Source organism: Peromyscus leucopus, chromosome 3 (genome assembly GCF_004664715.2).
Source record: "Peromyscus leucopus breed LL Stock chromosome 3, UCI_PerLeu_2.1, whole genome shotgun sequence".
Taxonomy (NCBI): domain Eukaryota; kingdom Metazoa; phylum Chordata; class Mammalia; order Rodentia; family Cricetidae; genus Peromyscus; species Peromyscus leucopus.
Window position 1 is genome coordinate 25,395,958 of NC_051065.1, and position 17,669 is coordinate 25,413,626.

Genomic DNA, 17,669 nt, shown 5'->3' on the forward strand with positions numbered 1-17,669 from the left:
AAAAAAAACAAATAAATAAGCAAGCAAGCACTGGGGGAAGAGAAGAACCCTATTTAAAGATGTTGGTGGCCTATCTTGATTTATTTATCAATGATTTTTTTCTATACTTTTTTTAACTGTAAGAAGTGACTTCTGTTGTCATTTCTATGATTGTGATCACATAGCTTACTATACTCAGTGGGCTACAAGCCCCTTACTATTACTCATTGCGATGCTCAGTGTTTCAGATTTGGCTAGTAGGAGCTCCTTGAGTTAGCTATGTAACTGAATGCCATCTTCATGGCTCTCAGAGCATTTTTTTCTTTATTAAGAAATCTTTTATTCATTTTACATACCAACCACAGATCCCCCTCTTCCCTCCTCCCAATCCTCCAGCCTTCCTCCCTCCAAAGAGAAGGTAAGGCCTCCCGTGGGGAGTCAGCAGAGTCTGGTACACTCAGTAGAGCCAAGTACAAGCCCCTCCCCCTGTCTCAAGGCTCTGCAAGGGCATTTTCTTTCTTATGTCGGGTGTGCTGGGTCCATTTTGCATTTTTCTTGCCTCAACACTGAAATAGCAGTTTTTCAAGAGGCCCTAGACACATCTTGATAATGGATGCAAAAGATGTGTATTCTCATTTCTGGCTAAAATCCAGACTCTTGTGATTTGGTTAGCATAAAATGATTCTCTAGTATTTGATCACCTTTACAGTCCCGCAGGATTGAGTGCAGACTCTGGATTAATATGCTTTAGTATCATTTGCTGGGATCAATTTGAAGCTGCTGATTTCTGGTGTAACATATGGTTCTGCCACCTAAGAGTCCATAATAAATCCATGGGTTTCAGTGGAGAGTTCATGTCTGGAATGATTCCAGATGGCTGTAATTCCAAAATAAAAGCTCATCACAGGTTTTAAAATGACTTGAGGACACTTCCCTGTAACCCTTTCCTTTTGAATGGGAAAGATGCCCCCCACCTAAATACTTTGGATTCCCAATTACCAGCCTAACCATAGAAGTTCACTGATGAAGAAAATTCGGCCATCAACTTTATTCAGTGCATTTCTGTGGACTGGTAAAAAGCCCAGTGAATGGAAGATGAGATTCATCCACTACTCCTTGTATCTCAGCGGCTCCCTAGTTCTCCTAGCTCCCAGTCCACAGTCTTTAGGAGGGCCTTATTTTCAGTGACACACTTGAAGAACACTTCTCAAACTATTTTACCTTAAAGCTGAGAAAAGAACAGAGACAAACTTGTAAAAATACATCTTTTAATAAACACGAGGCAGTACACCACACCCACTGAGGATTTTACCTTGTGGTTTACAGCACATACTATCCATCATAGGGCATATATACAAGCAGAGTGAATTTATTCTTTTCTGAAGCTGGATGACACAAACCCAAATGTGTACCATCTCACATTTGAGGTTGTCTGCCAAGCTGGCTCCTTAGGCCTTTAAAATTAACAGCTTTTAAACAACAAAAGAAGTTATCCACCCCATTTCAATAATAGCCCCAGGAGTGCTCTAGTGACTCAGAAGGATTGTAAATGCATGCTTTCCTTTGATGGCTTTAAAAAATAGCTATTTATGCCAAATCTGGAACACTAAAAAGATAATACAGAAACAGCTGTTTCTCTTCCTGAGTGGATTCATAATAAATATTAATTGGAGGCTATATGAAGATGCCAAAAGTCTCTCATAAGAAAGCTTAACATTTGTAGTTACAACCTGGTGAGCTGCAAACTGTTTAGTATCTCATTGCTGAGTCCGCTTACCTGCTTTTTCTCTTTTTAATTTTTTTGAGACAGGGTCTCACTGTGTAGCTCAGACTGTCTTCAAACTTGCTATGGAGACCAGGATGTCCAGAGAGATGCACCTGTCCCTGCCTCCTGAGTACTGGGATTAACGTCAAAAGCCACCATGCCTGGCCCTACTTTTAACTCTCTTTATACTAAGACCAAGGGATGGTGGAATTCTTGATCCTTTTGAACAAAAGTTTAGTGAGAGAAAAACTAAGATTAACTAACAAAGGAGAAAAACTACCAGCAATCTCAAAATTCCAGCTGCCACTGTCCTGGAATGATCAACACTCAGCTCTATCTATGAATGAGAGGAATCAGAGGTGAAAAAACGATTAGAAGCTATAATTTAAAAACCATAGATGTGCATGCTTTGTACTGACAGCATTTAAAAATTATACAATCAGATTTATTTGCCTACATAGTGTTGGACTTATCTCTACAGAAATACTGGGATTTGCAAAAGAGGCATCATGAACTGTTTTTCATAAATTCAGCCGCTTGTAAAAATTTATAACTACAATATACCACAATCCTTACAAACATAATGCTAGTGGATAGAAATTATACCAATTAATGAGCAGCTCAAACCCCTAGGAGTTAAGACCCAACAACTCTCAATGTCCAAGTGTTACTTTAGTATTAACATGGTTTCGTCCATTTGATATCACATCAGGAGACATTTTTAAAACTTGTCTTTAGTGTATCATCTTAATTTCAGAGGTAGAAAGGGTACAATTTAATCTCTCTACTATCTAGCCCATTCTCATTATCTGAAACTGTTATTACAGCTTGGAAGCTATGAGGAGACCTAACTTAAGTAGATTTCTAGCGTCCAGGATAGTGCTGCTGTCTGTGCCAGGGAGACATGGCTCATCTAAATTTTTTCCTGGATCAATGCTTGAGAAGTTCACCAGCTGCCAGTAAAGACAAGCTTTTTGCTGGTTGTCAGTTATAAGTTTGATCTGTATAAGATCAAAATTTCTACACAGTTGTAGCTACATCTTCCTTTTTGTGTATCCCATCCTCTAAAGTACTTACTCAAGTGTTAGGCAGAGCTAAACGCTAATGGACAAGTAGCCAGTGATGAAGCTGAAAGTGAACAGTCAAGCTACTACCATTTACATCATGCATTACTGAAACAGTAGCCACCAACTGAATCTTTTATGCTGTCACTGAGAACAGGCTCCTGTACCCTACCACTTAGGTCTAAAAGGCAAGCGTTTGGCTTCAACAACCTTTTACTCATTTGTCTTAGCCACTCGCTTATACAGGGCATGAGTACTACCTGATTGATGGGTATTTGGAAAGGGTTTCTTGCTTCAGATGAAGCCACAACCGGTCACTTGGCACATTTTAACTCCAACAATATAATCAGTAACTGAAAATTATGGTGCGTTAGATGTAGTTGGGCATGCCTGTAATCAGGGCTCAGGATGCAGACAGGAGAATGGTGGGAAGTTTGAGGGCAGCCTGGTCTACAGAGTGAAATCTAGGCCAGCTAAGGATACATAGCAAGAACCATCTGAAAACCAAAAAAGCAGCTAAATGTTCACCATATTTAAATATTGGCCTCACCCTGACATTTAAAATGCATTTTACTTTTCACTGAAATGAGGTAGAAGATAGTAGTAATCTTCAGTGTACTGACGCCTACTCAATTAGTCCCGAGAGAACAAAATTATACCCGCAAGCTGGCAGAGTTCTGGAAACAAACTGCAATCCTTATCTGACTGAAATTCCTTGTATTGAGACTGCTCTTTTCAGTTTAAGTCATCAGAGACAATAAAGGATCTGAAAATTGGTAAGGATTAAGCACAACAGCACTGCTCCTTACCATGTTGCTTTCATGGCCTCACCTGCTATCACAGGTCCTTTCATGAATTTGATCAGACATCAACAAGGAGGCTAAAGACCCTTCTAGTATCAGAAGAAAAGGAATGTTTCACATTAGAAGAATGTAATATATACCTCATGAAATCTAGCAGCATTTCATTCTACCAAGATAGACAAATTTGGCTCCACTGACTAGAACAATGGAAAAATGTATACAGGTCCAAAAAGGCTCTTCACGCAGGGGACTGTGAGGCTACAACACGCACTTTTAACAATTAATTATATCTCTGCTAAGTGCTATGTGAAACTACCGGAATGTCGATTTCAATGGCGGAGAGGCGGGAACGTGATGAATAGGGCTGTGAATAAGTGTGCATACTGGGAGGATGAGAGTACAGTGGCTGCCAGAAAGGAGAGGACAACGATTTGCATGCACAGTACCAAACGAACAGAAGAAGAGCAGTCATAAACAGGCCCCCTGAGCTAGCAATAGTGACGAACACTGCATAGTCAAAGGTAAAGACCGGCTCAAACTTCCTGTTGAGATGAGTGTTATAAAAGATGGCCCAGATGGATGGAGAGAGGCTCACAGTGCCTGCCAGGAAAAAGAGGAGTCCAGCCACCAGATGGCAGCCTGCACTATTGACCAGACACTTGGCCAGTTTGATGTTAGGCACCGACGACTTGAAGGCTGTGTTACACATTCCAATCAGGCAGAGGAGCAAGGCACCCACTGCGATCAGGATGCTAAGCGGCAGGGCAAACTGGAGGACACGCAAGTCCAGCTGGTCAACTGATAAGTACCAAGTGCGGTCGTACATCAGGCAGTCACTGCTCCCATCGTACCGGGCACACTTCACCCACAGGCCTGTGTAAATAGTCAGGTTCTTCTCGTTCCTGTTGAACGTGATCAGTCGCAGCTTCCTCCAGTTGGGAAGCAGAGTCCCCGCGAAGAGGCCAGCCACAGAGGCAATGCCACACAGGAAAGAGAGGACAGTGGCTGCGTGGACATCCCGGCAGCCCATGGCAGGTAGGCTGGAGCAGGACGGTCAGACTAGGGGTGACACACAGAGGGCAGGTCAGGCACAGCAGGAAAGCACAGCTGGAGCTGCCACCAACTGGCAGCTCATTTCCTGATGACGTAACAGTGCAGAGGGCACTTCTGCAGAGCTAGCTGGCTCACGCCTATAATCCTAGCACTTCTGACCCAAGACGACTGCAGGAAGTCTGAGGCCAGCCTGGTCTCTACAGTGAGTCCTAAACTAGACCCCACCCCACCCTTCCCTCCCAAAAGAAAGAAAAAAGAAAAGATGGAAACTTTTGTTTCCTCCCTGCACAACATGAATGCACATCACCATGTATACAGATCAGGTGCACACATGCTCTGCCATCACTGTGTCACACACAATGAGAATTTTTGGCCATCATTTTTCTTCATAATTAACTAGAGTAACATCATACCTAAATTTTCTTGGTTGTTAATATTCATTCAACATACATATATGGACCAATATGCATATCAGGTGTACAATGAAAAAGCAGACCTTAAGCACAAATAATTCAAATTATAGCAAGGGCTAGAGCACTCAATAACTAATAGCTGGCTACTAACGCTACAAATTGAGCATAAGTGCTCAAGCAAATGTAAAGTGAGACTCAAGCAGCAGGTGAGTAAGTGGTCTGCAAAGGTCTGGAGAAAGCATGGCAGGACAGCAGGATGTTAAGAGCTGACTCTGGGCCAGACTGACAGACCAACTTTCCTCATCTGCAAAATGGGTGAGAAAGCAGTGTCTAGCTCACGGGTTCTCTCCCCCAGGGATCCAGTGTGTTCATGTAATGTCAAGTGCTTAGAACACTGTGACACACTGTGTGGAGTCACTGTCAGGGATGAGCACTCAGTGACTGACTGCCTTTGTGACTGACCAGTGAGTGCGCAGTAATGGGCACACTGCAGTGGTTTAAGCAACATTTACTGAATGAATGCTAGATGAGGAAAAAGCAAACTCACCTCACTGCTATAATTTTGGCACACCAGGAAATCCTTAGAAGTGAAATGGACTCATGTCCGGTGAAATCAGACAAAGGGAAGAAGAGAACAAAAGCCCTAGGGTTTCTGCTAACCTACCTTCTGGATGATTCAATTTGATCCAAGTACTTTTCAGGGAAATCTCTTGCACTTGGTGGTTATAGAGCTATTCATGTTTGTGGAAGATAAATGCGGACTCTGAAGTAGAACACCTATCTCTGCTAATGCTACTGTAATCGAAACAACAGCAAGGCCTTTCTTCTCAAGTTAGAAGACTGTATTCTTTTCTCATGTATGGTTAACTATATAAACAGTACCTGATTCAGAATTAATTTTTTTTTTTTTTTGAGAGTTTGCAATGCACCTCAAAGCATTACTTAACCATATTTCCCACCATGTGCAACAGAGCAGACAACTTTCAGGGCTACATTTACTTTTGTTGTTCAAAGTAGGGTGAAGGGGTGAAGTTGAGAATAACTTTTATTTCTGCTACAGTATCATGATGTTCACAGAATCCATCATCTTTTCCAGAAACAAATATTCTCTACCGAGATGACACAGAAACATTCCCAGGAAGTCAGGATCAGAAAGATAACCATGACAAAATGCTAAGAAACTAGGTTAGGACACATCTCAGCAAGCAAGTACAATGTTCTTCAGAAAAGAATGCTATGTGCATATGTTATACAGTCATATAAATTAAGAACAGTTTTACTAGCAAAAAATCTATGCCTGTATATTCAAATAATAATACACCATTAGGTGTATAATGTGAAAGTAGAGCTTGGCCATAAATGACCTTGAATTAGATGTTCAAAGTAAGGAAGGGTAGTTCTAAATTTTCCCACACTATTAGCTACTACTTGTTATGCTGCCTTCTATCAATATAAAAAGTTGTTGTAACTGTTCCAGAAAATTTTCAGAATAAAATGACAAATTATAGTTTATTTTTCATGCAAATAAAAAGAAATCCACTTCTCTTGCTTAATTTTAGCAACAAAGAATAAACACTTTGGTCCTTTGGTGCAGGTTTGAGAATGCTTGCATTAGGAATGCTTAACGAAGCTCCAGAATTCAGTTCCAGTTGTCTTCTGACCTGTTTCCCCTATGAATGATTAGTTTAAGCATAGTGCCTGCCATACAAATCATTCTAGCGTTATATGAATGAGTAGTGGGCCCTGTACCAAGACCACACAAAGTAGTTCACAAATGTGGGCTAGACAAAGAAATGGCCATGACTAAGAAGTCATTCATTCCACAAGTATTTGTAGTGTAGATCACTGGTCTAGTGTGCTAAGAAAAATATGCTGTTCCATGCAAACTCAAATTACTGATGGTCAATCAACTGCATAATTATTATGTATTAAGTGATCATTGTTATATATTAAGCAACATAAGCCAGTAAACCATTTATTAAAAAGTTATTGCTCTGGGTTAGATAAAGACTGAGAAATTAGAAGGTTATTCCTTTTCTTTTAAAGCTTCAAGACTCCTTCAGCTAATCCTTTCAAACTCCTAACTCAATCACAATTGCATTCTTACTTTTAGAGATGGGAACAAATACTTACAATTTTAAAGTAATAAGTATTTCTCCAAGCAGTGTCCTGTACCACTGACTCCTGCAACCCAAAGGCAATAAGGAACAGTATCAGTATATACAGCTTTATTATTAATACTTTCCTGTAATCCTTAGCCTACAGACAGACAATATTAATGAACATGGGCAGACTAACATGTATTTCAGTACCAAGTGTATTTACACCCTGCTTCAAGTTAACGTAAGTTCTGCATCAGTTCTCTGAATTTGCTATGATGATACACCAAGGACTAGCAGTTTCGTACAGTCAACGAAGACACCATGAAATGTGCTTCAGAAGGAGAACATTAGTAATCTCAAATCTTCAGGTTCAACCGCAGTGCTGAAATTAATGTTTAGCACCTGACAACGTCCTCTGGTCATTTCACTTTTTACCCCGTTATGAACTCTACATATGTATAATTTGATGTCTCATTCCACTCGGAGATAACATTTTGTAGGGTGATGGGGAAAGGATGTATTTAGTTGTCAAACTGCTGTCTTCCAGATGAGGACTTGTTCAGACTCGCGAGGGTAAACAGGCTTCCACTCTTGTGCTTTGTCAATCAGCTCTATATCCAGAATATCTTCTGAGACCCCATTTCCTCAACAACAGACTCTCAGGGGCAAACCTCCCCCAGCGAGTGCCGTCGAGCTTGTGCCCAATCCAGGCTCCTATGTGCCACTCTCTCACCTTGCACACCTCACTGTCTGTGTAATCACCCTCACCTTGCACACCTCACTGTCCGTGTAACCACCCTCACCTTGCACACCTCACTGTCCGTGTAATCACTCTCACCTTGCACACCTCACTGTCCGTGTAACCACCCTCACCTTGCACACCTCACTGTCCGTGTAATCACCCTCACCTTGCACACCTCACTGTCCGTGTAACCACCCTCACCTTGCACACCTCACTGTCCGTGTAACCACCCTCACCTTGCACACCTCACTGTCCGTGTAACCACCCTCACCTTGCACACCTCACTGTCTGTGTAATCACCCTCACCTTGCACACCTCACTGTCTGTGTAATCACCCTCACCTTGCACACCTCACTGTGTAATCACTCTCACCTTGCACACCTCACTGTGTAATCACTCTCACCTTGCACACCTCACTGTCCGTGTAATCACTCTCACCTTGCACACCTCACTGTCTGTGTAATCACCCTCACCTTGCACACCTCACTGTCTGTGTAATCACCCTCACCTTGCACACCTCACTGTGTAATCACTCTCACCTTGCACACCTCACTGTCCGTGTAACCACCCTCACCTTGCACACCTCACTGTCCGTGTAATCACTCTCACCTTGCACACCTCACTGTCCGTGTAATCACTCTCACCTTGCACACCTCACTGTCCGTGTAATCACCCTCACCTTGCACACCTCACTGTCCGTGTAACCACCCTCACCTTGCACACCTCACTGTCCGTGTAACCACCCTCACCTTGCACACCTCACTGTGTAATCACTCTCACCTTGCACACCTCACTGTCCGTGTAATCACTCTCACCTTGCACACCTCACTGTCTGTGTAATCACTCTCACCTTGCACACCTCACTGTCTGTGTAATCACCCTCACCTTGCACACCTCACTGTGTAATCACTCTCACCTTGCACACCTCACTGTCCGTGTAATCACCCTCACCTTGCACACCTCACTGTCCGTGTAATCACTCTCACCTTGCACACCTCACTGTCTGTGTAATCACCCTCACCTTGCACACCTCACTGTGTAATCACTCTCACCTTGCACACCTCACTGTGTAATCACTCTCACCTTGCACACCTCACTGTCTGTGTAATCACTCTCACCTTGCACACCTCACTGTCTGTGTAATCACTCTCACCTTGCACACCTCACTGTCCGTGTAATCACCCTCACCTTGCACACCTCACTGTGTAATCACTCTCACCTTGCACACCTCACTGTCCGTGTAATCACCCTCACCTTGCACACCTCACTGTCCGTGTAACCACTCTCACCTTGCACACCTCACTGTGTAATCACTCTCACCTTGCACACCTCACTGTGTAATCACTCTCACCTTGCACACCTCACTGTGTAATCACTCTCACCTTGCACACCTCACTGTCCGTGTAACCACCCTCACCTTGCACACCTCACTGTCCGTGTAATCACTCTCACCTTGCACACCTCACTGTGTGTAATCACCCTCACCTTGCACACCTCACTGTCCGTGTAACCACCCTCACCTTGCACACCTCACTGTCCGTGTAACCATTTCCGCTTACCTTTCCAAATTCTCCACTTTAGTTTAACTAAGAGCTTGGCCACACGGTGATCTTCCAAACTCGTTTCTAAGGTTTGTTTTTAGTGTATGTGTATGAATGCTGTGCCTGCACGTATGTCTATGCCCACATGCACACCGTGCCCGAGAAGGCCAGAAGAGTGTTGGATCCTCTGAAACTGCAGTTACAGATGCTTGGGAGCTGGCACGTGGGTGCTGGGAACCAAGCCAGGCCCTCTGCAGGAGCAGCACGTTCTCCAAATCGCTAAGCCAGCTCTCCAACCCTCTAACAGCTTTCGGGGTCCCACCTTGTTCTTCGTTTAACTGGTATCTGGTCACTTGCCGGAGAGACCCACCTAACCCTCTTCTTTCTGGTCACAGCCTTCCCCCATCCTTGGCTGCATGACGTGAACAGCACTGTTTTACGTTTTCTTTGGTAGCAGTGCGGATGCTTACACTTCCTTGTTTACATACTGTTCTTTCCCAACAGACTCATCTCGGGCCAGAGATCCTTGCTGTGTGCATTGTGTTTACTACTGGCACACAGGAGGAACTTGCTGAGACGGAATAAATACACAGCTGTCCATACGTATCTAGCTGGGATACGGAGGAAATTATAAATGTGCTTTGGTGTAAGTTCCACTCATTTCATTTGGGATAAGTCACCACATCCTGTTCTCACAAGCACTCAGGCTGTTTCTAGATTGAGTGCTTGCTTTCTGCTCCTTAGTGGCCAAAGGTCTCTCTACTTTTGAAAGATGAAAAACAAAACCAGAAACACTTATCTAGCAATGATGACAGAATTTTAGTTCTGGAGTGGTTCCTGACCAAATCAAATGCTCTGTTCCAGAACAGCCACTTCACATCTGTCACCTGTGCCAGAATGACTTTCAGGGAAGAACATTTGGTACACAAATGCTATCAATGATATCATTTTGAACAAACGGTATTTTAAAGGATGTTTCCTCTGGCTTTGAAGAGAGTTCAAAGAAGGCTGATGCAGAAACAGTGGCTAAGAGCTTTAGGAACTCACAAACCCATTATAATTTTTTTTAAGGGACAATTCCAAGGAATCACTTCAAAAGAATGTATGTCTCATAGCCACTAAATTAATTCTTGCTGTTAATACCTGCCATCCCTTCTATCTGTAATTTGGGTTTTCTTGGAAACCGTAATCATCAGTCACTGTCCCACAAGGGTTTTATGCTGTTATTTTGCTGAAGAAGAAAAGCACTGCTCCTGACCGAGAAAGCAGAAGAAAGGGAAACATTCTACAAGCCCAGGACACACTTACCCTTTAGTGTACCTGATCCTCTGAAATCAGCTTATCAAGCTTAGATGAAACAGCAGCACACAAAGAAGAGAAAATCTGGGCCTACGGAAACAGGAAGTGCCCCAAATCACTACAGCGCTTCTCTGAAAACTCTATTTTAATTCATACAGAAGTAGAAAAAAATCAGTAATCATCTAAACTTAATAAAATGCTACATCAAAAGAGGCAGGCAGTAAGTTCTTCAAAACGGGAGTTTTAAGGTCAGAGGTGTAGCTCAGTGCTAGAATGCTCGCCCATCATGTAGAAGGTCCCAGGTTCAATCACCAGCACCACTGAAAAGCAAACAAAAACACAAATACACTGGCCATCTATCCTTACATTCACTGTCAGATGTGAGCCTCAAAAGAAAAATAACTCTTACTTTGTGATTTGAAAGTTCAGGATAATTAAGGCTAAAAATAAAAATCACTTTACTGGATTAGAAATCTATGAAAAAAATAATGGATTTTTTTTTTCAAGATCCAATTCATGGCTATCATGAAATAACAAGAACGATGAACACACTATACAGTTGTCTTGAAATTAAAAAAAAATGCATTGTTTGCTAAAATGTTTTTAAAAACGGTACTCACATAAAACCAGACTAAAGGGATCTGTGTTCATCCTAAAATTTGCAACCAGAATGTTCTTTTTAGTTAATGCCATATGCTATCGCCCTTGGCTCAACCTGCGAATTCCGGATGTTTTTCTATCTCTAAACAGGAGTGACTTCCTCTTTAAATACTATTTAACTCAAACAGGTAGGATGAGTGAAAACTCATAAACGCCTGCGAGCTTCCTGGACTGCGGCGTTTATCGCTGGTCCCATTACAGTAATTATGCAGGAGGTGGCCTGTGTGCTGACTTCGGTCAAGGTTCCCCCCCCTCCCATCTATGACTCCTGAACTGTTACCAAGCAAGACTGCTTCAAAATCGGAAGGGCTCACTTGACAATCAGTAACACCATTGGGCCCCCTGGGTGAGCCTCTCCAGTGGGGTCACCTGGTGCGGCGGTGCTGGGGAGACTGGCCCTTTTCCAGGCAGAGCACGGGGGTGGGGTGGGGGTGGGTCGGCTCGGCCCGCCCGCCCCCGCCCGCCCCCGCCCCCGCCCGCGCCGGGGCCGCGTCCTCGGGAGAACCCGGGCGGGCGGGCGGGCGGCCGAGCCGGGACGGCCGCGCGCAGCCAATGGGACGCGGCCGCCGCACGCGCTCCCCAGCCCACCCCTGCCTGCCCGGCGCGTGGGGACCGCGGGGGGCGGCGGCAGCAGGTCGTCCGTCGTTACACAACCGGCCGCATCAGCTGCCTGGTTCGAAAATAGCAGCTCGCGCCTCACACCCCCGCCCACCCGCTCGCAGCCCTCAGCTTCCCCGGCAAGGCGGCTCCCCATTTCCATACTCCTCTGGAGGAAGGGAAATGCTTTAACGCTTCACCAAATACCTCCGCAGCCAGTCTCCACATCCGCACATGTGGGCGAACGCTGGAAATGCCCACTCGCCGCCACTTCGCCGTTTCACACGACACCCTCAACTACTTGCAAAAGACTCCGAAACCGGAGCGTCCCCGACCACACCTACCGACCCCTCACGGCCCGAGCATCCCGCTCGCCCACTCGGAGCAGCCTCTCGCGGCGTCTGCCTCCGCGGCCGCGGAAGTGCGTCCAGGCGAAGCCGCCCCAGTGGCTTCAGGGAGCCAGTCAGGCTCTCCCCGGGCCCTGCTCGGGAATACCTTGGCTGCGCGGAACTACAGCTCCCAGCATCCACCGGGCCGAGGGCCACAGGCCGTATCCTGCGAGCACCTCCTCCTTCCGGGTCCCGCCTCCCTCCCTTCCTCTTGCACCGTTATGGCCAGGTTTAGGAATTGGCTTAAAAAGCGGTCAGGCACACGCATGGGAACAAAATCGAAAATCGTTTGAGTACTCAACCAAATGTCCATTAGATGCAAAAGAATAACCACACAGGTTTCCAAGGGGCCCTTTGCATGTTAGCTCTGTGGTTATCTAACAATGGGCAAACGATAATCTACCTCAGCAGTTTCCTACGTAAAACTAGTTATTAGGTATTTAATCTAACTTGACTCTTCTCCACATCAACTATGCTATCTCGTCTTCTCTTAAATGTGAGTCCTGTGCAGGTAAATATTTCAAAGGATTCCTACACAGTATCCGACTGCTTAAAAAAAAAAGATTGAGGAGATGTGATGCCTACGACTTCCAAATGATCCCACCGCACCATATACACAAATGGAGAAACAAAAACTGGTCAATGCTGACAACTTTTAAAAAATTACTTATAATTTTTTCATACATTCTGATTATATTCTTTCCCCTCCTCCAACTCTTCCCAGATTCTCCCCACCTCCTTACCTACCCAACTTCATGTTACTTCTCAAAAATAAAACCTATGAGAATCAAAACAAAACCCCCAATAAAACCAAACCAAATCCTGACGAAAAGCACATAAAAACCATGGTGTCTTGTTTTATGTTAGCCAACTATTCTTGTGGTTGCTGTCGTGGAGAAAACTGATCTCCTCTTTCCCGGCAGATACCAACTGCAAAGAGCCTCTGGGTTAGGGAACAACGTTTGATTCTAAGCAAGTACAGGAATGTTTCTTATACTAGCCATTTAAATGTTCTGTAACTTCTCAGTTGCAATTTCTCAAAAAGGATGGAAAATCATCATAGCTGACACAAGTGTAAAAGATCTCACCCATGTCTGTTCTACTCTGCCCTGGTGTGACCTTGGACCAATAGCCCTGTGGTGCCACAAGGTCTCCATCTGTAGAACAGTGTGCCTACAGCAGGAAATCATGAGAATTAAATTAATGTAATCCTCATATGCAATACATAGAAAAGTACAACAGTATCTGACACACAAGGACTTGGCTATTAAGTTTCCATTTTGTGTTGCTATAGTAACAACTGGCCTGCTACTCAAAGAGGAGAAAATCACAAGTCTGTCCAAGGCCAGAAACCATGCAGTCTCCAAGCAGAGCTGGAGGAAATTGGTCTCCAGTGCACAGGTCTTACCACCCCACTCCTGGTTCTGGCCCCAGCTTCTCTGCCTCCTGGGGGTGGATGAGGTGCCTCATGGCCCCTCTCCTCTCACGCCTGCGCCACCACGATGGGCTGCACCTCTGAGATGGGAGCCAGAGTCAGCCCTTCCTATGTTCCCTTTGTCAGTGTGTCACCGTGATGAAAAGGGTGACACAGGCCCTCCCCTGTCTTCAGAATCAGCAATGGCTGGCCAAGGCTTCCTCACACCTCACCGTTCTGAAACGTCTTCCATCTTGATACCCTGTGATGACTTGGGCACACCCATGTAAGATGTCACACTTCTATGGACCTGATTAGCAATTTTAATTTCACCTCAAACCTAACCCCCCCACATACACACCTTGCCATGTAACATGACATGTTCAGATTCTGGAGAAGAGGATGTGGTTACCTTTAGGAAATATTCTGCCTATCATATTCCTAACAACCTCTTCCATTTTGAATTCCACCAAATTCAAAAATCTGTTTTTTGAGTTTTCTCTCTTTTCTTTCCCCACTTTTTAAAAGATTTGACAATGCTGCCATTCCTGTTTCTAATTTCTCTAGCTAGTTCCTTGCCAACATTTTGTTTTCATTTTCTCCTCCCCAATCTCTATAGAACTGGCAGCAGGCTGGTCCTCCCCTCCCCCTGTCAATACACTTTCTTGGGGGTGGGGGGTGACCTATTTTCTCACATCGCTGGCCCAGACCTGCCGTCACTTCAGTGTGTAATTACCATCCACGTGTCTGGCCGCCAGTGCTTCCATTCCACCACTGGCCAGTACCAATGAACTGTACCCGCTGTGGCGTCCACCAAGTCTTTACCACGTGAGTTTCACTTTATTACCCGTTTTCACTGATGTATTTTCCACACTTTACTTAAATTAGGAACCACATCTTGTTTCCTCCTTTAACAAACAAAGAAAGCAAGGGAAGATAGTTCTGAGTAAGTTAAACAGACAACACTTTACAGCTCTAAAACACCTAGGTGTGGTGGCACATGCCTATAGCTACTTGTCTGAGGAAGACCATTTTAGCCCAGGAATTCAAAAGCCTCCCTGAGCAGTGTACAGTGTCAATTAAAAAACAAAACAAAACAAAACACAGCACAGGAAAAGAGAAAAGTTTCTTTTGATGCATGTTCAAAAACGCTTAAGAATCCACAGTATAGTCCATAATAGGAAGTATGGCAGCACATTTCATTTTATGTAGGTACGGTATCAGGGATTGAATCTATGGCCTCACGCATGCTAAGTACTCTGCCACTGAATGATATCCCCCAGATTTAAAAAGCAAAGCACAACTGCATTCATTTATTTTTCAGTCAGGACTCTAGGTAGCCCAGGCTGGCCTTGTCTTATCCTTCCTGCCAAGTGGCTGGGGTTACAGAGACGTGCTCCCAACCTGCAGCACACTTCTACTCTGTAATGAAGACACCTGAGGAGAAGGAGGAGGGGATGATACAGAGGAATTTGTCTAGACGTGAGGCAATGAAGGATCTGCCTGTACCTGTTTTCCAGTTTTTAAACCTTTTAGTGTAACCATGACGACCATCACTATTACCTCCTGCCCCAGTTTTTAAAAGACTTTTGCCTTAAACTTTTGAAGGAATACATTACAAATTTGGAATTATAACATGAATAGTTCTTTGAAACAGATTAGCTTTTGTGGTCTAGTTTCATAGAAAAATCCATCTATATTAATCATACAGTTCTTACTATTGTTCTTGATGCCAAATGGTACCACTTCCGGGAAAGATTTGTTTTGAAACTGAGGTTCAATTATTATATAGTACTCTTGTTTCCCCCATTACAAGGCAGCTGACTAGGGGCTTTAGCTATTTTATTTAATCATGTTTCAAATCCTTCTAGTAAGAGCTTTGACTCAACATCTGTCCTTGATTTCAAACAGTCTCCATATCCTGTAATTTGTAGCAAACAATATACAAATAGAAATAAATGTATATTTTAGCTGTATAATTATGTGGTTTTGCTTAATATAATAAAATTATACCACAGTCTTTTCAAGTCTTTATATAGAAATAATATCAAAATAATGTTTGATAACAAATAAAAAAAAGTTAGAAAACAATGGCAATTTCAAAAAGACACATTGGTATATGAGGTCCTTAACAAAGGAAGCTTTTGTCCTTTGCTTTAAACTTTGAACACACTCAGAGTTTAAAAAACAAATGGGAAAAAATACTTTGTCATATATTGCTTCAAAATTAGTTACAATATAAACCATATATCCTGTTCTTCAAATTCCAAGTATTTCAAGGGTCATGATTCAGACAGCAGGTATGCTTCACACAGCTTGTATCTGGGCATCCCAGTCTTAGTTTCTATTAAAGATACTTTAATGATGTGTACAAAGAGGATAACTTCCTCTACAGTCTTCCAAGTATCTGGTAACTATTAATTAATAAACTGTCACATGGTGAAAACATTTAAAAATTATAATTTGCCCCACGTGAGTGGGTGGATATGGTCAGAAATAGTAGCTAAAACTACCCCTCCTTTTCACACTGATCACAGCCAACAGAGGTGATGACCTTCCTTGTTTCTCCTAAGTTATCCACAGGGAATTTCCAGCATTAAAATTATCTTTCTTCTACGCCCTTTTCCATTTCCATAGCCTGCTTTCTATTCTCCTTCAACTAGTTAACAACACCCATGGAAAGATAAAAATGAAACCCACTGGTTGATATGTTCTCTACCTGCCAAGTTCTAATCAGAAAATAATCAGAAATCAAAAATATAATCTACATCCCTCACAAAGGACAAAATCAGATCAACCACAGATTCTTGAATTCACCCCCCGAAGCTGTCCGCGACCCTACCTGTCAGTCAGAAAACAGCTGAAGGGCACTGACGGGCTAGAAGGGGGCAAACCCAGCCGCGATCACGTAAGGTCGCCAGGGTAAACGCCTCAGCCTCCCTTCTGTGCTGGGCAGCATGAGCGGCCCGGCTGTTCTCTGTACCCTGCAGCCCCTGCACAGGACTCAGGAGATACCCGTGTGATGAAGAAAAAGGATACAAGGACCAGTCCGGGCACTAGAATGAGAGGTAGGCATAGGGAGCAGAAACTAGAATCAAATTGAAATAATATTTATAAAAGTACCCACACTATTAAAGTCAGAAAAAATTTAAGTCCAATCAATATACTATTAAAAAAAAACACTATTTTTTAGAAGGGGTCAATCATCACAACTGTTACTAAGCACTAAATTATCAAGTAATTTTTAATAAATAAAATATATTAAAGAAAGGGGCTGGAGAGGTGGCTCAGCACTGGCTCCTCTTGCAGAGGACCTGGGTCTGATTTCCAGCACCCACATGATGGCTCACAACCGTAGGTAATACCAGTTCCAGGGTATTCAACACCTCTTCTGGCCTCTATAGGCACTGCATTCATATGCACACAGACTTGGTTGCAGGTAAGCACCAGTACACACAAAATAATAAAATTAAACGTATTATGAAAGAACAACATTTTTGAGACGTGGTCCCACTATGAAGTCCAGACTAGCCCAGAACTTGCTAAGTTGCCCAGGAGGTCTTCAACTCAAAATGGTTAAAGGCCCACACTACCATGGACCACCATGCTTGGCCCAGGAATGTTTGAAAGCTCATTAACTGTCTGCTACTTTGTAAAAAGAAAGAAAAAGAGCAAAAATTTCTGTAAAAACATAAGCTAATTCCAGTGCTTCCTCTGGGAAAGACTGAAGTGTCTCAGCAAACAGAAATGTCTTTGCCTCATACTCCTGTATACTGCTTGAATTTTTTTTTTTTTTACAATTTTTTTAAAGTGAATGTTTACATTTTATAACAAATTTCACCTAAAGG

General features: G+C 43.4%; 1 protein-coding gene across 8 annotated transcripts; it reads right to left on the reverse strand.

Annotated features, from left to right (window-relative positions):
• Positions 1 to 2,173: 2,173 nt before the first annotated feature.
• On the reverse strand, positions 2,174 to 12,450 carry Cldn12 (claudin 12). Of its 8 annotated transcripts, none has more exons than XM_028862519.2 (4): positions 12,363 to 12,450; positions 10,771 to 10,851; positions 7,211 to 7,261; positions 2,174 to 4,670 (listed from the first exon to the last, which is right to left on the reverse strand). In XM_028862519.2, exon 4 carries the CDS (start codon positions 4,639 to 4,641, stop codon positions 3,907 to 3,909), a length of 735 nt encoding a protein of 244 aa, XP_028718352.1. In that variant the 5' UTR covers positions 4,642 to 4,670; positions 7,211 to 7,261; positions 10,771 to 10,851; positions 12,363 to 12,450; the 3' UTR covers positions 2,174 to 3,906. The 8 variants fall into 8 exon arrangements, 2 of the variants coding, with proteins under 2 accessions (XP_028718352.1, XP_028718355.1); XM_028862522.2 differs by lacking the exon at positions 12,363 to 12,450 and adding an exon at positions 12,226 to 12,313; XR_003733724.2 differs by lacking the exons at positions 2,174 to 4,670; positions 7,211 to 7,261 and adding an exon at positions 7,268 to 9,184 and having other exon boundaries at positions 9,251 to 10,851.
• Between the last annotated feature and the right edge of the window lie 5,219 nt (positions 12,451 to 17,669).